We start from the raw sequence: 23,946 nt of genomic DNA, 5'->3' as shown, positions 1-23,946 counted from the left end.
ATATAATAAATATTAATATATATTATAAATTTTATTAATAAATATAATAAATGTAATTTTTCGATAATAATAAATGTATCTTAAAAAAAAATTTTAAAAAGTATTTATATATTAGATATATTATATAATATTTTCTTATAAAACATTAATTATTAAGAAATTATTTAAAAATCATTCGATTTATAAGTTAAATGATAATATAATTATTTAAAAAAAAATCAAAGAAAATAATTATAAGAAAAAAAAATATTTCGTTCGAACAATTTTCAATATTAGATACCAAAAACGATATATTTAATACATATCTGAAAGCATTAGTAATATCTATTACATAATCAAAGCCATAAAGACATTGATGTAAAAAAAAAGATAAGTAAGCCAATTATGAAATAATTAGAAATTTATCCCTCAAATACGAAAGTATAAATTACATAAAAATATAAACGAAAATAACTTAACTGTTCAATTTTGATTTAGCTTTATCAGAAAATAATTATATGAAAATAATTTAACTATTCATTTTTAATTTAACTCTTAATATAAAAAAGAATATTACATAATAAATTACTGTTAATTTTTTTCATTGATTTATCTCATTGATAATTAAAAAAATTTAATTATTTCTAGTATTTCTAAATTCTGAATAGTATGATTTGTCTCTATTTGTGGAATGAAATGTCCTTTCAAAATTATTTAAAACATAAAAACATATTAACTTCTTTGTAAATTTACAATTTTTTCTAACATTTTCGAATATATAATTCGTCTTTATTTTTCCAACGAAATATTTTTTCAGAAATATATTTAATGAAGTTTATCTTTATATTTCAATTTAATTGTGAGATTCGATGCAGACGAATATATTATATCAAATCATTTTCACGATTTCACAATGATTATTCGATATTTTTATTAATATTGCTCTATTTTCATTAATGAATTAAAAATAGAATTCATATATATAATATATAAAATAATATATTATAAATAATAATATATTCATATATATATATTGAACCATTTAAATCTACTACATCGTATAAATGTCATTTCTGTGATTTCATATTGATGTAATATGATATGTCTTTATAAAAATTATATGTATAGTAATTACCTGGCTTCTCGTATAGTTTCGATCCACGTTTTACAATCGGACTCTGTAGCTGCTTTTAACTCATATTGTCGTTGATTTTCTCTTCTATAAGATATCGCGAAACAATACTGAAAAAAAATTATAATAGAATAAAATTTAAACAAATTTCATATATATATAATATATAAAATCATATAATATATAAAATTTTGATTATATTTTAAAATTTATTGAAATTATTGTTAAAACATTATATAACATTATATAAATTAATATCTTTTGTTTGAATAAATTAAAGATTTAAATCAAAAAGGAGTTAATTTATTCAAACAAAATCAAATTTAAATCAGATTTTATTATAATTTTTTTATTTTAAAATTTTATACAAGATTTATTGAGTTATTTTTATTATCCAATATCATGAGAAAGAACAAAAAAAAAATAATAAGAAAAGGTATATAGCAAATAATAAAATAAATATATACTTCCAAGAATAATACGAAAATTAAAATTAAAATTTGAAAAAAATTTTTTTTTTTACTTTTTGAATGTATAAAATCTTAAAGATAGTTTAAATTTGATAAGTAACGACATATTTGCTTAATATAAATATTTGAAATAGATTTAATTATGATTTTATTCATGATATAATAGAAAAAAATTATTATAAAAAAGTACGAATTATTTCAAATAAGGATCTTTCCTTCAAATTCATATACTAAATAATTACATTATATATTTTATATAATATAATAAAATATAATTATAATATATACATATAATATTATATATNAATAATATTATTAAAACATAGTTATAGATATCGAAAGAAAATGTTCCGAGCTATAGATTAGTTGTGAAAAATTTTAAATGTAATTTGCTTAATATTTTTTTTTATTTTTTTTTTATAAACTAATAACAAAAAAAAAGACCAAGAAAATATAATATTTCTTATATATATTCTTATATATATAAATTATAATACTATTATATCTTTTCTTTATAATACTCTTATTAATACTTTTCTTTATAATACTCTTTAAAGAAATAAGAATATAAAAAAATATAAAAAAATCTTTTTTAATATTTATTAAACAAGAAAAAGTTTAGATTTATTTAAAGCTGATGAAAATGTATTTTTGCCATTAAATAAAAAAATATTTATAAATTCATTTTTTGTGCATTAAAATAGTTTTTTATTATTTTTTTATAATTTTTCCACATTATATTTATCTACAAACAATAATAAGCTTTTAATTTTAGTACTATTTAAAATTCCAACGAATATGTTTTAACTTTATATTATATTATATAGATTGCATTTATTTTATTTTACAAAAAATATTCATTGCATATTCTGTATTTTTTTGAAGCATTCGAATTGTCTTTATATTTCTAAAGTATATACTAGAGACGTCTTTTGCTATTTTTAAGAATTAATGCTATTGAAAATGTTGAAACTCTCATTTCTGTCTAATAGTAATATTATAATATTATATTATTATAATAGTATAATAGTATAATATCATAGTATAATATTATTTTTTAGGATTAAGAATTGGACAACAACAAATCTTATCTGACAAAATCAAACTAATCAAACATGCATGGAAGAAATAAATAAGTATTTATTATGAAATTCTGAATTTTCTCTATTGGAAATGATTTTCTATCCATTTCTAGATCATACCTGATATTAAAAAATTTAGTAGAAGAAGAGAAGTGGAAAAATAATATAAAAATAAGTGAAAAACTGAATTTTGAATTTTTTGAACTTGAATTGAATTCTGAACAAAATTCCGAATTTTATCAAGTTATTAATAATTAATATAATTCTTAACATTATTGTAAATAAATAATGTTTTTTTGTTTAAAATTTGTATATTGCAAAAATTGTAAATGTATACACTTTTTATGAATCGTGTAGGAACTTATATAGTATAAAAGATCATTAGATTATAGACTATCATTTTATCATTTTGAATGAATTTTATTTATATTTAATATAATGAATTCAAATTTATACTTTAATAATCGAATATGATTCATTTATGTTGAAATTGTTTTAAAGAAAAATTAGAATTTTTTTATGAATTTTAAATACTCTAACATATTTTCTAATATTATTTATAATTTTCATTTTTTTCTGCTGAATTTTGAACAGAAATTTAAATGAATTATTCTATAACATTAATGTAAATATAATATATATGTATATACAATATATCATTAATAAGATTATATTAAACATTAGAAGATTACATTATATAATAGATATACATGTAATAGATATTTATTATTTATTAGATTGTAAAAAATATAATAAAAAATAAAATAATGTGTAAATTATAAAAATGTATTAAGAGAAAATATATATGCATACAAAGTATTTAAATGTGGATGGAATAAAATATATATAATGTTGAATCAGGCATTAAATATATTCCATTCGATTAGGCATTCATACATTTTGCTCTATTGATTCAAACGCTTCATTATAGCCGGGACATCGCACTTCGGGTTACATAGTATCAAGCATACAATTTATTCAAGAAAGATGGAATACTGTATTCGGCCAATAATTGTAAATGAAACTTTTTACTCGAGGTCAACAACGATTGCTTGTAGCTACACACGATCGAAGATGTGCATTAGTTAAAAAAAATTATGACAATGTGGTGTTTTAAACTCGAAATTGTTTGAACTGTCGGCATTTATAACAATTTAAATTGAGGTTATATACTTATTTGAGTTCATAAAATCGTGTTAACAAAATGTATTTCTTTCAAAATACAGATTTACAAAAATACAGATTAAGAACTTTATTTTAGAGATTAATGATTTTACATAATTTTATTAGCTTAACGATATTGTTATATTTATTCTGTTACATTTTATCTATTAATTTTGTTTTTTTAATATAGTCAAATAGATTATATATTTAATATTATTGAATTTATTTTAAGTTATTATCTTTAAAAGAAATCTCTACTTGTTACAGAACAAACATATTTCTCGAGCAGATTAATAATCAACCGATTATATCAGATCTTCTATAATTTATAAATTTTAATTTGCAAATAAATTATAAATGTGTATTTTTTAAATATAGTTAAATTCTGATTATCTGAAATATTCGATTAACCAACTAACTATTTTTTAGCAATTGAATTTTGCGATTCATATTAATTATAAATAAAAAAGTCATAATTAGACATATTTAACAGTGACATCAATACAGAAGGAATAAATTGACGAATAAATTAAAGGAATTCATAGGTTTTACAATTACGTATTGTTTTATATATTATATATATATGAACATTATAAAATACATTGAATTCTTTTAAGGATTTCAAGAATCATTGATTCAAAGAATCAATTTGATTCTAATATAATTATATTTTTTGACTTTTCTAGTCAATCTTGATTCAGATTTAAAAAAGTCGTATTTCTTTTTAATTACTTTTTAATTAATAATAAATTTTAATAATAATTTTTCATTTTTCATAAATTGTATTTTAAAATATCACTATGAAGTAATAATAATGAAAAAAATAGTAATCAAATTAAGTGACACATATTTAATTATTCGACATTACCTCGATCTCGAGCATATCGGATAATCGGAATTCTGTTATATAATAATTATATAATAAAGATATAATAATTTATTTAATAATAATAAGATTTTCTACACTTTATTTCATAACCTCATACGAGACTCTAGAATAGATTAAAAATGTTTTGGTTTTTCAATCATGCGTTGTTCGATTGTTAAATGATTTTGTTGCGATTACATTTTTTGCATATGAATAACAAATAAATAATAAATAAAAATAAGAGATTTCAGAACAAATAACAAAACAACAAGAATTTGTTTTTATACAAATTATAACAATTTAATCTCTCTTAAATATAAAAATTATTTCGTTTTCTTTTGTTCTTTTAAGTTTTTAATGTGTAGAAAGCTTTTAGTTAATCTTCATTCCGTTCTCTATTTTTCTTTATTTCTTGTTAATTAATTTCTTTTTATCCATAGAAAAATCATTGACAGTCTAAATAATTTTCTCACATGTTCAAAATTATAAATATATTATATTAATAAATATATTTATAAATATATTAATAATATATATTAATATATTAATATATAAATTCTATATTATATATATATATATTATATAAATTCTATATTATAATATTATATGTACTATAATATATTTATACAATATATTTTATTTTATTTTTCTTATCAATAATGTTTTGGTAGATTTCTTATATTTAGAAAATAATATTTATTATTTGTTAGGATGTTCATAAAGCATTTTTAAAATTTGGCAAATATAACAATACATGCATAAAATTTTTCGAAATTTTAAAAATATAATAACTATTTCTATTGTAAAAATAAAATAAATATTATTTGCAAATTTAATTTTAAATGAAAACTCGATGAAAACATTGCATATTCAATGATTTTCTGTTTCGATTTTTTATTCATATAAATTATGATTTTGTATAAATAATAAATGCTTTAATTATAAATGCTTTTTAATTGAGAATTTATTAAATTATTATTACTAAAACTATAAAAAATTTCAACAGAAGATACACTCAATTCTTTGTATATAGATTTTTTTTATATAGAATTGTATAAGTTCATATTTATTTTTATTAGATATATACTCTATGATAAAATTGTTTTTTTATTTTTTGTGCAATAGCAAAAGTGAATTTAATGAATAAAAATTTTAGATGTTGTTCGTAGTTGTATATGTTTGAATCAATCAGAGTAAAAGTAGAATGAGAATAAAAATGTTTTGCATTGTTTACTCGAATCGTTTGAATAATATGAAATTTTTGCCAAGAACATTTGCCAAGAAAATTTACAAAAAATATATTTGACAAATTTGCAAGATTTAATGGATTTATAATGTACACTTGGTACTGGTTTTTTACGAAAAAAAATTATATATATATTAATATATGTAACATGATATAATAAATAATATAAATACAATAAGAATGAAATGAGATGAATCAGAGTTCGAACATTAAAATTGATTAAAATTAAATGATTAAAAATAAATAAGTGATTAAAATAAATATATTATAAATTAATTGAAATTATCAATAATTATAGAATATAATAACATATAATACATATATTCTATAATAAAAGAGTTTAACAAATAAAAAGTAAATATAGTTGTATTTGATGATGATGCAATCAAAAAAAGTGTTAGCAAATGTTGATTTATTCGACATAATTGAGATTTTTATAGTCTGCGTGATACTGAAAAACTTTTTTTCTGAATTTATATGGTTTGTTTATTTCTCTTAAAATACTTAAAATGGAACTGGTTTTGAATAATCTACTTACTGTTTTCAAATGGTTCTCAAATTATATATTTAATTTTTTAAAATGAATTTATTTATCATAGAATTATTTTAATTAAATTTGAACATATAATCCAATTTGGATTTTATGATAAATTTATATCTGTTTCTTCTTAAGTGATTAGTATTTTTAATGTTGAATGGGAATTCAATTTGTTTGTTTTTAGATTTATAATATGTTAAAATTTCATAATCATAATTCAAATCATTTTGATAAATATTTCTAAATGAATATTTAATAAATTTATTTTATAAATTTATTTAATTAATTTATTTATTAATTAATTAAATATGTAATAAATAATATTTTTATAAATATTTCTGAGTGAATAATTAATAAGTTTATTTATGATTAATTAAATATATAATAAATAAATAATATTTAATAAATATTTCGAACGTTTTAAATTCATTCTATATTGTCTTTAAGAATAGAACTATTCATTAATAATAAAAAATATAGGATTTAATATAGTATTTCTTGCATTTTTTAATAATTTTTCTTGCATTATATTGAGATGTTAAAAATATATTTAGAATTTTGAATTATAGTTTCATTCAAGATTCGATAGTTTCGATAATTTTTTGATCAGTTTTTTCTACAATTTGAATTTCGTTCTTCGGATAAAATAATCCACTATTTATAATGTAATAAATTTATCGACTATTTTTTATTTATTTTGAAAGTTAAGATTTCTTCTTTTCCAGCGTGAGATATCTGTATTTCAATATAAAATACATAGATAATTCTTATATATCGATATAATAGACATCAATACTTTTTTTTCCTAAATTTAAACAATCAAATATTATGTTCATATGTATACATCTATAGATCTAAAGTAATCTACATGCAAATGCAATGCATTATTAATAATAATATTAATAATTAATTTTTAATAATAATATCATTAATAATAATATCGGTAATTATAAAAAATGTTATTTATTGATTTCGATGATTTTTGAATATATGTTGTAGATATTGACATTTTGAATAATTTTTTTTTATACATATAATTTTTTGTACATTCGATCTTGATTTTTAAAATATTTACAAAAAAAGATTATATAGAGAATTTCATCTATACATATGCATTCGTTTATATGAAAGCATCATGACTAGTTCACATTGAAAATATGATATATATAATACATAAATTTGGGATCCAAAAATATGAAAATTTATACATGAAAATATAAAATAATTTTTGAATAACTGAAATTATAATGAAATTATAAATAGAAATTAAAATATTAATTTCTATAACATTCAAAAATTATTAAATGACATTTTTTTATATAATTATAAAAATATTGACAAAATTTCAATTTTTTTTCGAAGAAAATTAAATATTATTAAAGTATGTTGCATTTTGCATATATTTACATGTATATACGTATATATAATACATGTCATAAAGACTATAAAAATTATATTAAAGAAAATATAAAAAGATATAACATAACAGGTAAATTAAAAAGAACATGTATATACGTACATACATACATTTTTTTGTATATATATGTTGTAATATAACATCATGTCACGCCCTAACAACATCGGATGCTCATCGATCGAATTACTGTGTTAATACCTGTTTCTACTGCTAGGTGGCTATTACCGTGATCAAACATGAAAACTTCCACGATCATATATTGTGTCATGATACATATTGATTTGTAATAGCGATTATCACCGCTAGACGGCCTCTAAATTCCATTGCGATATTAGCATTATTTACTAAAGATCTCTATACATGTTAAAATATGTTGCGATTCATTGCATCGATTCAAATTTTGAATTTAAGTCAATACTTCAACTGATATTGAAAGTTGATAAGAAAATTCTCAATAAAGTTTATTGAGAATTATTAATTTAAATCCATTTTTTGAATCGATATCCTTGCATCGCAACATATTTTAATATCTGCAGAAAAAAGATATGTAACGACTACAAATCATTGTAAACGAATATATACCATTCCTCTTTATTAACAAAAACTTGATTGCTCTTTTATTTTTGATTTTTATGGATTGTTATCAACAATCTTTTATAATCAATCCAAAACTATTACAGTCATTGATAATTGCATCTTATGTGAAAATAGAATTTTAGATCTATATTAAGATCTTTAATAAGAAAATATTATTTCTAATAAGAAAATATACATAATATAAATTTTAATTGTTAATCATAGCAAATAAATGATACATAATAAATTCATTGATACATAAATTGATCATAAATTCGTCAATTTAAAATACAAATTAGTATACAAAATTAGTATAAAAATAAAGAATTCTTAGAATTATTAAAGTTTCAATAGTTTTTACAATTACAATACAATCAATAGTTTTTACAATATATTACAATCATAAATTTACAATCATAAGTATAGTCGATTAAATTTCCAGCATCTCCTATTTACATATTGAATAAACATTATTATAATATTAATAAATATTATAAATTTTGAATAACAAAAAGAGTATATAAAATATATAAAATAAGGTATATAAAATATGTGTATATATTATAATAATGTAAGACATCTTTGAAAAATAGATAAATAATAAAAATTCATATATACATAAGATTTAATTAGTAAGATATAACTTTGTGTTAAGTAGAATAAATGAGTGATCATATCGTATTACAATATCATTTATATGGAAAAAAATTTTAATACAATTATTTTTAATAAAAAAGTTATTTCTGAATTTTATTGTAATATAATATAACATATATAAATATCATGTAATTTAACTATGTACTTAAGTTGTTTTAAAAAAAAATTTATTATTTTTAATTATGCAAGTTTAAATTTATTTTAATTTATTTTATAATTATATAAATTGTAATTTGTTATTTAACAAAAGCTTAAGTTATAGTAAATTTCAATATTCAGTATTGTATGATGATTACATTTAAAATCATAAATGAATAGTTATATTATAATTTGTTTACTTATGAATTTAAATGTTTGTATAATGATTTAGCTATAAATTTAAATAAGACATTATATAATGTTAATATTCTGAAATTGACTGTAATTTATTCGAATTTGTTATAACTTATTTAAATTTTTAAAGTTACATAATATATACATATTACATTATAATTAGAGAGAAATTCTGAAATAATTATTTATTTAAAAGTATCAGATCATTTTTTTGTTGATCTGTTACGCATTCATTAAATACATCTCACTTTATCTAAAAAACTTTAAAAACATTAAAACTTAAAAATATTATATTTACTATATAATATTACTATAAACTTTAAACTAAAAACTTTTTTGAATATATATAATATATGTAACTTTTTTTGAGTATATATAAATTTTTTTTGATCATTTTGATGTTTTTTTGAAATCCAGCTTCCAAATCACTTCTTAATGTTTATATTGTAATATATTGTAATATTTCTTTAAATTCATTTTTTTTGTTATTGTACTGATTTTTAAAATGCAATTACATTAATTTATTTCATACTTTCTATATTGTCAAAATCTTCTGATTTGGTTAAAAGTACCATTGGTTAAAAGTATCATTAAATATTATATATATATTATAATATTTTGATATTGTTATTAATATATTATTATTATTGTTATTAATATATTTATTAAAATATTCGTTGAAAGATATTAATATATTTATAATTTATTAATATATTTATATTTTTATATTGTTAATATATTGTTATTAATATATTTATCATTCATATTACGCAAACAACATATTGCAGTAACTGCAATTTTCAGTAATTATTAGTTAATAAAATATTTGAAAATTAAAATAAAATTGCAAAAACATATTAATAATATTTAATAATAATATTTTAGATATTTTCATCAATATATTTTTCTTTCTTTGTATAAATATATAATTACAAATAGCTTTGCTAGTATCTTGTGTTAAAGCTTGATTTCATTATCATCATGATTAAAGAGAGCTTTATCATCTAAAATTACATACATATGATATCACTATATCATGCTAGAAGAGATTTTTCAACGGGAAATTGGAAATTTCCTGAACGAATCCTGTCGACACAAAGTTGATTTTTTAAAAATATTATCTTTTTTTTTTTTGCTATAAAAATCAAAGTAAAAAATAAATTTATAATTAAGATTAATTAAAATTAAGAATATAATTGAAAAACAATATTTATAATTAAGATATAAAAATCAGATATATAAATATTTTTTTTTTAAATAGAACATTCAAATATGCTTTCAATTTTGGATATATATATAATGTTCTAATACAGTGATTTTTCTAGAAAATTAAATAATTATACATAGTATAGCGAATAATTTAATTATGAATCATAAATTTTAATTTTATTTAATAATTATATTATATTATATATTTTTAAATTTGATCATATAATGGCTTAATAATTTATTTATTTTATAGATGTAATTGTTTATACTGAAACATGTTTATATTGAAGTTAGTTATGATAATAAAAATATGTTTTAGATTTATATATATGAATAAATATTTTTTTATGATATATATATTACTCGTATATATATTACTCATATATATATTACTCATATATTTGTAATTTGCACCAAATCAGTTATATTTGTAATTAATAGTAAATTTAGGTAGATAATTCAAATTAATTATTCGAATAATCTAAATATTTCAATATTTCAAATAATAAAATAATTCAAATAATAAATAAAAAATCTGTAAATTAAATTAAAGATATTAAATATATATTAAGAAAAGTAAAAAAACAATATATATAGAATTAGAATTTTAATTCAAATCGTGATTTTATTTGAAAATTAATATAAAGCAATTTATAGTTAATTTATAAATAATATGAAATGATTAATTATATTAATATGTAATTAATATAATATTAAATTAATAAACTATTTCTAAAATATAGAAATCTTTAAATCACTAATAATATTTCAAAATATATATATATATATATATGCAATATTAATTTTTTTGTGATTCAACAAAATACATAATTGCAATTAAGAAACTATGAAATTTGTTTACAAGATCATATTTTAAAGATATATTATAAATTGAATCGATTAAGATATTCAGATTTTTTGAAAAAAAGTTCGGATATCCAAATATTCAATTATTCGACTATTTGAATATAATTATCATTTTCATTCAATCCTAATTGCAATAGAGAGATGGAGAAAAAACTAGTTTAAAAAATAATCACTAAAAACTAATGAAATGTTAATGTTATTATTATTCTACATTGGCGATTAAATTGTTATTTTTAATTTTTATTCGTTATTCTTAAATTTTTCTTTAGACTTCTCCATTATCTGTAAATAATTTATAATATCATTTGATTGCAGACAGTATCGAATGCCCATATCTAATAGTCCCATATCTTTTCTGAATTATGTTTCTGAATATTATTGTCATAATTTATGAGATATTTGTTTTTCAATTTATGAAAAAAAAATTAAACGATTGTGGAAACATAAATTTTTAATCAAAATTTATCGGTATCAAAACAATCTTATTAAAGAATTAAGTTCTGAATTTAGAAATTTTTTAAAGATGTTTAAAAGTGATATCAAAATTCTATTACTCGCTGTAATACTGAGATATCTAAGTTATAAGAAATTGAGAGTATAAGAAATCTGAGAATATAAGAAATTTATTTACTAGTTATATATGTTTTAATATATATTTATATATATTAATAATAATAAAAAATATTAATATAAATTTATATATTAATATATATTAATATATATTTCATTCGTACGTTTTTTCATCATTTGTCTATAAATATTATATTTTATTTTTCATCCCAATGAAAATACTTGTTCGTTTATTAATTATTTCATTTACTTTAATTATTTATATTTTGTCTGCTATTATTTGTATTAATTATTCATGCACAAACTTGTATTTTTTGTATATACATGTTTGTAGATAATTGTCTCTCTTGTCTTTGGATGAGATTTTAGAGTACTATTTAACTACGTGATTTTTATTATATTGGAAATCATTAATTTATTAATTATAATAAAGAATTTATTTGCTTCTTTTATTCTAATATAATATTATAAAATAATACATATAATACGATGAAATTAATACTATATAATGTTTTATATAATACCAGTTATAGTATTATTATTATTATAGATTTTTTCATTTATATGTTTCTACAATTATTCTATACATATTAAAAATGTGAAGGACTAATTTGTGAAGCGGTCAAACAGTTTTTATTTTCAACAGTTTAGTAGTAATTTACAAGTGGATAGAATTTTCTAAAGTTTTCTAGATCCTCAATATCAATCCATAAAATATAATAGCGATAACTGTTTCTCACTTGGCACATATTTGCGCTTCAAATGCAAATGGATCATCATGAAAGCGGTCGCAAGAACCCTCTTAACTACTATGCTCTGGGGCGCAACCCCAAAAGAATTGCCTTTCAATACGATTATTAATTCTTCTAACTTTCTCTTAGTTTGTTTTCGCGAAAAATAATAATTAGAAAAAAATAAAGATCCGCAACAATTTTCTAGATTAAATTCAGCATAGATATAATTCAAGTTAAAGCACAATTAGATCAAATAAAATCGTTAATTGTCATTTCATTTAGTTATCAATAATTGAAATAAATTACTATTCATTCATAATAGACAATTGTATAGTTCTACAATCGTAGGTAGTATTTCGACCAATTTAAATACTCCATTTATTCAATATTCAAAATCTAATTAAATTGAATTTTAATAATACATATAACTCAATATATAACTTATATATAACTTATAGAACTTATATAAATTATAAAAGATAAAAGTTCTGTTATTTAAAATTCAGAAAATGAATTGAATAATAAAGCTAATAATTTTTCTAAATTTGTTTTTAATTAAAGTTGTCTCTAGTGAAATATTATAAATATTATATATAGTGAATAATATATATAATCTACTATAATCGCTTTGATCTTTTCTTGAAAAGTTTCTATTTACATTTGCAATTATTGAAGCATATGTAAATTACAATTTAATTTATTTAGAATCATTTAATTTTTTTAAAAAGTAGATATTTGGAATTCGATTATGGAATAATAGTTTTTACTAATTCAGAAATCATTATTAGATAGAATTGTGATAGAATTATTTATGCACTATAAATGCAATAAGAGACATATAGAGATTTAAACAAAATTTGATATTTTTTTTCTTTTCGCGTACATTTCTCTATATAAACATATTAAAATTGCATATCATATTCAATATTAAACAAAAAGTTTCTCATTTGATTAAGTAATTAACTTTTTATATTACAAATATTACTTAAATATTACAAATAATAATATAAAACAAAAAAATATAAAATATTAAATTTTATTATCAAGAATGAAGAACTTGAATTAATATATCAATTTCCGGATTTTTGATATAATTTATTTCAGATTTCTTTCCAGTATATTGGAAAGAATCTGAATACGATGCAAATCCACTTAAGTATGTGATATTCTGTCGATATTAAAATAATATATAAAAAAGAAAATATGTAATGCATGAAAAAAAATTATAAATTATTTAAAACTATTTAAAACTAATTGCTTGACATAAATATTTTCAAAATTTTTGCTAATATCAATGATTTTTGTTAATATTTTTTCTTATTTCATTTTAAATTTAATTTTAAATTTTAATTTTAAATTTTTGTATATTTTTCATTTCATAAAAAAGAGTATTATATTTATGTAAACTTGACTGACTTTTACATAGTAATTTTTCTTTTTTTTTTAAATTTTTTTAAAAATTCGTTTCGTTCAAGTTTTTATACTTTAATTTTCAAGTCCTTAATATGACATATTATTCGATCTAATTCTATCAGTTCAATTTCAAGTATCGCTTGACATGTATTTTACTTTACGCTTTCGTTTACGCTAGTTTCGTTTAATTTGCTTATTTCACATTTAATTTCATAATTTTTCAAATAGCAACGTCTAAAAATTCAATATTTTATTCAGTCATTTCATTCATCAAAATATTTTAGGTAATTATAGAGAAAAGGATACACCTCATTGATTTTTAAATATATATATAAAGAAGAAAATTCTAAAAAATTTTTTTCTATATTAATATATTCTTTTCCTATTAATAACTACCACTAAACTTTTGTAATAAAAAAATTACTGCTATTATTCCTTTGAATCTACAGAATTCAAAAATAAAATATACTTAAACAATCGAAATTAATAAAAATAACGACTGATAAATATTAAATATGAGGCTGATATCTCTATTATTGTATTACATATATATGCAGAATATAATGTAATAATATGATTATAATATTTGAAATATAAACTTTTAATCAAAAAATAATCTAATAATAAATTATAATCTGCAATTCATATCATTATCCTAATGACTAAAATCGTACTTTCAATATTTTTATATCGATTTACATTTATAATCATTTATATTTTTCCTACACATAATATATGTACGCATCCGTGATAAACATCATTGATATCTGGTCATTTCATGACGGCTACATTTTAATTTAATTTAATCAACAAGATTTAATTATAAGATCTAAAATAATCTTCTGTTTCATCTTTTCATAAATTAATTTTGATTAAACGAATATAAAATACAACTAGTAAAATAACGACCTCAAATAAAATAAAGAAATTTAATAAGTTGATATATTATATATATTAAAAAATATATTTATTTTATAAATTCATATAACTTCATATAACTTCATAGTAATTATTTTTTAAATTATATTATAAATAAAATATGGTATAACCCTTTGTTCATACTGTTTTTATAAACAGAATAACTATAGTAATATAATTTACGTAAACAATCGTAGCAACCAATAATTAATATCCAAAATATATAATAGATAAATTAATATTACCATTTCTATTCTTTGAGATTTACTTTTATTTTTAGAAAAAGTTCTCAATTTTAGAAGTTCTTTTAGAATGTAAAAATAAAATATAAAACAATTAGATGACGAAATTACAATAATAGCAAATATCAATTTCATAATTCACTTGTATATTATTTTTTAAAAATAATAAATAAATAATGATTATATTGATATATACATTATCACGAAGATAATATTTAATGTATAGTATCGAAAAATTTTTAATAATTTTTTCAGAAATATTCACAATTAAAATTCTATATTTTGAGATCTTATCTTCTCTTTACTTCTTAAAATTTTATTCATTATGAATATTGGATCATAGCGTATTATCACGTACTATGATCCAATATATTTTTAATATAATTTCTACATACTTCATATTGATTGTTTCGAAAAATTATTTAATTATGTATATCTAAAATCTTAATTTTATTTTTTATTTATAATTTATATAATGTATTTCAGTGTTTCTCTATCTTAAACATCTTCCTTATTTGTAATAATGAAAAAATTTTATATATGATTTTATATATGATTTAATGATTTTATGAGACATAATATTACGTATTTTTATTATGAATAGACATATATTATCCAAGATGCTGCAATTTTTTTATGCCTATGTTATAGCGAATTTTGATACTAATATAATTTGAACTATTATTATTTAACATCAAATTTTTTTTCTAAAAGAGATATTCGAAATTTGTGATGATTTCATAAATTCCTTCTTCTATATAAATAAATAGATTTTCCATAAGCTTTACATTTTAATAACAATTCATGATTTACTATATGAATATAAATGAAAAATAAATTACTGCAACTTTTGTTGAAATGAAATCAGAGATGATAAAAATTTTATTTAATGATTCAAAAGTTGCAATTTGTATTGTGTTCTTTTTTCCATATATATAATTATCATATTCTTAATGAAGAAAAAAAAAGACAATTTTTATGTTATTTATAAAAGAATAAATTATAATTATTTTTTATAAAATAATTTCTATAATTATTTTTTATAAACAATAATATATGCTTTTGATATATGAAAATAAAATAAGACTAGATATATTTTAATCAAAAAGATAAGCAATCAAATAATATTATTTTTAAAAAAAATATTATCGAAAAAAATTTTGTCTTTGAAACCGTTAAAATAAAATGGACGAGAAAGAAATGTTTAATAAATCTCTGAGAAATCTATCAATGACGTCGATAGATTGGTGATAAAGTTGTAAGAGAAAAATATTGTAATCAGAAATTATAAACTTGGTTATATACGATAAAGTGAAATTAAAGACATACCAGTACATAATCCATCAGATAGTTATCAAACATGTTTTTTCAAAGACATATACGAAACGTTATAACATACAGACTATTTATCGCTAACGAAACGTTGTACGAAACTTCGTCTCAAGAGAAAAGTTTTGTTATTTTTATCTTAGCATCGAGTACTCCAGTTTCAATTTTTTTTTTTTGCGGTGCCAATTAGAGTAAGTTTTATGATGAAATCCCTGGAGAAATGCGGAAATAATCCTTTTCTTATCTCCATCCAATCCATTACATCACTATTTGCATATTGTTCTTTCATTTTATTACGGAATTTTTATTTTTTTAATTTTAAATTACGTGTATTTGAAAATATAATTAAATATATATTTTTAGACAATTTTTCCTATAAAAAAAAAAGAAAAATAATAGTAGAATTGATTATTTCCAATTTCTTAGTATTTTTAGATTTATAAAGATTAGAAATGATTAAAGATTTTTAGATGTTAAGAAACGAAAAAATATTACATTACATATTATATTAAAAAAATTATCTATTTGATAAAAGTTTAATAAAAGTCACAAAATTAATAAGTAATTGGGAGAAAATCATGCAAATATCAATCTAATATTTTTTATGTTAAAATTGATAAAAATAAAAATTTTAAAATAGTAAAATAATAATAATATAATAATAAAATAAAATAATAATAAAATAATAATATAATAATAAATAAAATTTAATAAAAGAAGAGAAATATCTTTATAAAATTTAATAATAAGAAATAAATCGCAAAAAAAAGATTGCAATTTATAAGAAACGAAAAATTGTTGTTAATATTAAATTAGTAAATTTTTATTAAATTTTCATTAAATTTTATTAAATTTTTATTAAATTTAAATGATTAATAATGTTAAAAAATATATTCTATTAAAATAATTAATAAAAAAATTTTTCTTGATTTGTATATTTGACGTATTTTCAATTTTTATATTTAATACCTTTCATTCCAATTCCATTTTAGAATTTCAGACATTTTTCTGCGAGAACAGAAAAAAGATTAAATGAATATTTCTATTTTAATTTTAAAATGTTATCAGATTACAAATAACTGTATTAAATTACAAATAAAAAATATCTTTCTATAAATAATCTAAAAAATAAAATAAAAATTATATAATAGAACAAAAAATCATTTATTTAACTACGAAAAGAATAATTCTAAAATATCAGCTTTATACAGAGATACAAATATGTAAATTCTTTGTTTGAATAAGAATATAGGATATTATTTTTTTGGAAATTGGAGAAAATAAATTGAAACATTATTTTTTATACTTAATTTTAATCATAATAATAAAAAATATTTTATAATCAAATTAAATTAAAAATTAATTTTGATAATTGTTTTATATTCTATAATATATTTTATATTCTATATTATTCTAATATTCTATTTATTCTAATATTATATTTTATACTTGTCTTATATTCTATAAAGTATAAATTTTTAAAAATTTTCGAATTGCATATTCGTGTCTTCTAGCATAAAAGAAAAAATATACATAATACAATATAAATAAAAAACAATATACAAATTAGTATATCAAAACTCAATGTATATAATAAATATCTCAAAATACCAAAAAGTAAGAATATATAAAATAAAGAATATAATAACCTAAAATTTATTAGATAAAATTGTTATATTTATTTACTATTTAAATAAAATATTTATATATGATAGATTTTTATATATTAATTTAAAAAAAAAAGAACTATATTTTTAAATCGAATTGCGTCCATAATTAATGGAGAAAATATAAAACACATATATGTATAATATAGAATCAATCAATTTATTATTGAATCAATTTATAATATTCATCCAATATAATAAAAATTTTAATATTTTTCTTAAAAATAAACATATATATAAAAAATTATAACTGATTGAACTAACCATATATTGTGCGTTAGTTAAATCAAGTGCAATATAAAGAATAGATATTTATTGAAAAATATTATACAAAAAATTTAACAAAAATGTAATTTTATATTTATTATGATAACACATTATATTTAATCTTATAATTATTTTGAGCTTTTTTTCCACAACTTTTTATATTTTATACTACTTGCGTAATTTCTTATATATATATTCACTACTTTATATAATTATTTATTTTCTTTGTTATACCATAATTTTTGTTATATTTATATTTTATTATTTTACATATATTTTATTATTCTAACATTATTACTTTTTTCATCGTAAATCAGTTTTTTATATGATTGTAATTCAAAAATATTCAAACTTTTTTTTTTCATCTACTTTAACAAACCTTGTTTTGAATCACACTAATAGATCTTAATTAAATGTTGTTATATAACAAAATTATTATCATCTATGCAACTGATCAATATAATACTGATAATAATATTGATAATAATAAATAAACCAAAGAAATCGCAAATTATTAATATTAATTTGATAATTAGAATTTCTTTTATTCATTTAATACTGTGTTCTTTAATTGGATAAATAACAAAGATTTTGTTGATGACTATCCAAAACACTATAATATTATTATTTTATTATTTGTAATAGTATTATTTGTAATAATATTGAATTAATTTGTAATAGTATTTAACGAATTATAAAGAATATTTTAAATTCATACATTATTATTAGAAAATTTTATAAAATATTATTACTATATATAATTACTATATATACATATATATATATAAATAATACACTTTGTAAAGATAAAATTATAAGTGAGAAATTTGAATACATAATAGAATTAAAATGATACTTAAATGCTTAAATAGTCAAATGAAAAAAAATTAAATGCTTATGTTATTATGTTAAATAACTGCAACTTACATTAATATATATTATAAATTATAATAGAAATATAATAATATATTATTAAATTGATATTAATATATTCGTGGGATTGATTTTAGAAAATAAACATAAAAATTAGTATATGAAATGTCAGATTCAAAATTTAATTATTATAATTGAATATAATATTAATTGAAGTTAGATCGAAACAGACATATCAATGTGACGATAGATTTATTCTATTACCATCGTTTTATTTAATGCAAACAAATTCTTGATGAATATTATTATAATAATAAATTAATAAATAAATCTCGATTCATATTTTTATATACTTATTTTTGATCTTGGCTCTGGAATCGATCTTTCAAAGATATCTCATGAATAATATATTAACACTCTGTATAAATTCCATAACTATATCATACATGTAATATTCATTATATAAAAATATTGAATGTTTACGAGCTAAATTTTTATATCTAGTGGATATTTTTCTCGAGTAACATAATATTGGTTCTTATATTACAAGATAAAATTTCAGCGAGAAAAGCTTAATCTTCGAAAGAAAGAGTAGAAATTACAATAATATGTAACTTTATATTAAGAAGAATTATTTAATAATATATATAGTATTTCATATGTATTCATATGTTTCATATGTTATCAATTATTATTGATATTCTTTTTATCTTTTGATGATAAACAATTTTTTATAACACGTTTTTATATTTTAGATAATAATATTTTGAATAATAATAATTGATTATTAATACCACGATAAGAATAAAAAAAAAATAAAGAATTTATTAACATTTCGAATTCATGATCTAGCACCTTTAAGCTATTTATTCTATAATATCATGTATATCATATATATGCGATATATTTTCTTACAATTAGTTCTTCATTATTATTCGTTTCTTTAATAAACATGGAGATTTTGATACTATTCTCTTATTTTAAATTAATTTTATTAATTTAAATTATTAATATTATTATAAAATGAAGTATAGATATGGCAAAGTTTGATTATAAAATAAATTAATATAAATAGAAAATTTCTGATTAAAATATTTTCTTTAAATTATTTGAAAAAATAGAAAAAGAGTAATGTTCATTTATATAAATGTATTTTTCTTAAATAAATATTCTTATAATTGAAATATGCATTTCTTTCACTAAAATATACAAACTATTTGTTTGTAGAAATCTAAATATATTATCAAGAAATTGTGTTTAAAAAAGAAAAAATGCACAACCTATCAAATTTTCATTTGGTATTATTGTTTTAAATATAAATAGTAAATTAAGCAATGATTTTTTATTTTTTTTTTTGCATAATTTTTTCTATTATATATAAATATTTTCTATTATATATAAATATTTTCATGAAATAAAATAAAATTAAAAAACAATAACATTTGTAAAATAGTTATAAGAATAATTGCGTGTAGAACTCCCGAAAATCCGAAAAGTTCTTACGCAAATAAATAACTGAGATCAAACATATAATATTTATTGCTTAATTTATTTATAATAAATATTTTTCTTTTAACTTTGTAAACATAAACAATGTTTCAAATATACATTACAATACTCATTACAAATATTTAAATTTTGTTAATTTTGAAGGTTTGTAAAAGATTATTTTATTATCATGTATCAAATTTTTGTTTCTTTGACTTTTTATATAAAATTTACAAAAATTTATTTTTTTCAAAAAAACTAACTTTCTATAATAAATATCAATTTAATAAATAATAATTTAATAATAAAACAAAAAATCTAATGTAAGAAAACAATTTTCGAATTATTTATATTTTTTAAAAAAGTAAAATTGAAAAGCAAAACATAATTTAAGTACATTCTTCTTCCATTGTTTTCTTTATAACTTTTTAAAAGTAAGTTTTAAGAATTTATAATAAGATTTCTAAAATTACATGATTTAAAAACAAAAATATTTTTTAAATAATATTTTTTCTCAGTTAAGAATTGTTATTAAGAATATTATTATTAAAGATTTAATTAAAAAAGATTTATAAAAAGATTAATTTTCTTAAAACAGAATTTATTAAAGCATCTTTTTGAGTTATCATTTCTTTTAAAATTGTATTCTAGAAAACATACATTCAGAAATAAAGATTATGATATTAAAATAATTTATAATAAAAAAAAATTCATTTTTCATATTTGAATAAAATGAAAAATTAAAAAAAAATCAAAAATGAAATTAAAATTGAATAAAATAATTTTACTTTTTTATTAAAAAATTAATTTTGAATTAAATTATATTATCCAATTATGCAACATTTACTAATATGACGTTTTTATAATAAGAAAAATTATTTTTTTCCAATGAATAAAATATCCAATAACTTATTAATTAATTTTTTCCGTTAATGGGATTTTAATAAGTTTAAAATATATTGTAAATATATATTATAAATATTTTTTCGAATAATTTATTCTTTTAAACACAAAAAAAATTAATAAATTATGAAACTGATATTGCTATTATTATAATCCTAGTCATTTTAATCATCTATGTTCAAATTTTAAATTCCAAAATCGCTATGAATAGATATTAATTGTAAAAGTGATGATAGATATTAGTTCATCTATTCATTATATTTGAATAAAGTTTATATAATTTAAATGCTGTTACAAACATCACAACCGCTATTACAAATGCATATACATATATAAGTAGAATTCAATTATTCAATATTATTGAATAAAACATTAAAAAAAAAAAGATCCAACATTTTAAGAATAAAGACTCATAGTACTCACTGAACAAAAAATGTTTGATCAATATAGTCTTGCAATCAATCCTTTCAATTTTTATTATTGACGAATATTCGATTCGTATAATAATAAAGTTCTTTATAAGGGAACCTGATTATTATTGTATAAATACCGATTTAGTAGTTTAGTTTAAATATAAATACTGAAAAAGGTACTGCTTATGAAATACATTTCATAAATACATTTGATTCAATTTATCTTTTTGTTTATTTCCAATGATATAATTGCTTAGTCGGAATCTTGTTTGCTGTGACTATATGTATATGTATATATACTATATGTATATATATAGGCTCATACTTGAATTCAATGATCATCTTGAGCTTATAAAAAATCTCCTTATGAATTTGATTTTCTTTAAAATTTTCTTTAATATATATATTAGAAAAACTATCTTCGGTTATTATAGTTTCAGAATTTATTTTCGCATTCTGAGGATCTGAAAAAGAATAAAATGTAAAACAATCTTTGAAATTATGATCGTATAACTAAAATTATAATAATATAATGAACTTAATATTTATCATTAATATTATATTTATAATATTAGTAAATATATTGATAAAGATACTGATTGTAATATCAGTTATTTTAGTTATCTAAAAATTGTATTGATTGATATTTTATTTTCACATTTCACGGAATATTTCATTTCAAAGAAATACAGAAAGAATAATACTTCAACAAGCTATATTTCTGTGATTATCTTTAATATTAGAATTCAGTAACGATATTTTATTTCATTTGATTATGCATATTTTGATTATGCATATGTAATACCGATATTTAATATTTAATTAATATTAATTGTATTTAATATTAATTTCAATTTTGGATATTTTAATTAATTTTTTAAAACACATAAAATGACAATGCTAAAGTTATTATTAAGCATTATAAATAATTAACAAAAATTGGATTATTAAGAAACAATGCCACGAATGCGATAAAAAAAAAATATTATAAAATATACAGAATTCGTGATATAATATAAAATTGCAGTATATTAGATTAGCGCATTTTTTTCGAAAATAAATTTTGAAAATATTTAATCTAACATTTGAAAAAAAGGGACAAAGACAGAAATTTTTATGATATATTTTTTATAATATATTTTGAAATATTATTGAAAAAATGAAAGTTTTTTTAATGAAATGCTACAAATTTGTTTATAAGAATTTTAATTCTAATTTTAAATTAAATTGATTAAGTTATAAGAAAAAATTATTCAAGATGATTCTTGACAATATTCATCAAAGTCTTTTTTTATAATTTTTTAAAGATTTACTTTTGATATATATATATCAATACCTCATTGATATATAATAGTAATGTTATACTGATATTATTAATATTCAATCATTTCCAATAATAAAAGTATCAGAAGCTTTTTTGTGAAAAACTAAAAAAAAAATTAAAACTTCTAAAAAGTTTAAATATATTTATTTTTTATAAAAATCCATCTTCAAATTTCTACTTCTTTTTTATGTTTTGAATATAATTTTGGAAAAAATTTTTTGTAATAAAATAATAGAATATTAAAATGTGAATATTTTATAATTTAAC

General features: G+C 17.5%; 1 protein-coding gene across 5 annotated transcripts in view; it reads right to left on the bottom strand.

Moving 5' to 3' along the window:
• The window catches only part of LOC102673919 (ras-specific guanine nucleotide-releasing factor 2-like), a 145,356-nt gene that overhangs the window by 39,313 nt on the left and 82,097 nt on the right, over positions 1–23,946 (bottom strand). For all 5 annotated transcript variants that reach the window (XM_006623520.2, XM_006623522.2, XM_006623521.2 and 2 more), the window contains exon 4: positions 1,115–1,221. In XM_006623520.2, coding sequence (XP_006623583.1) covers positions 1,115–1,221 — 107 coding nt within the window. The remainder of the gene's footprint in view (positions 1–1,114; positions 1,222–23,946) is intronic.

Source organism: Apis dorsata, unplaced genomic scaffold (assembly GCF_000469605.1).
Source record: "Apis dorsata unplaced genomic scaffold, Apis dorsata 1.3 scaffold_898, whole genome shotgun sequence".
In the NCBI taxonomy this organism is placed as follows: Eukaryota; Metazoa; Arthropoda; class Insecta; order Hymenoptera; family Apidae; genus Apis; species Apis dorsata.
This window is presented reverse-complemented; position numbering and strand designations above follow the sequence as displayed.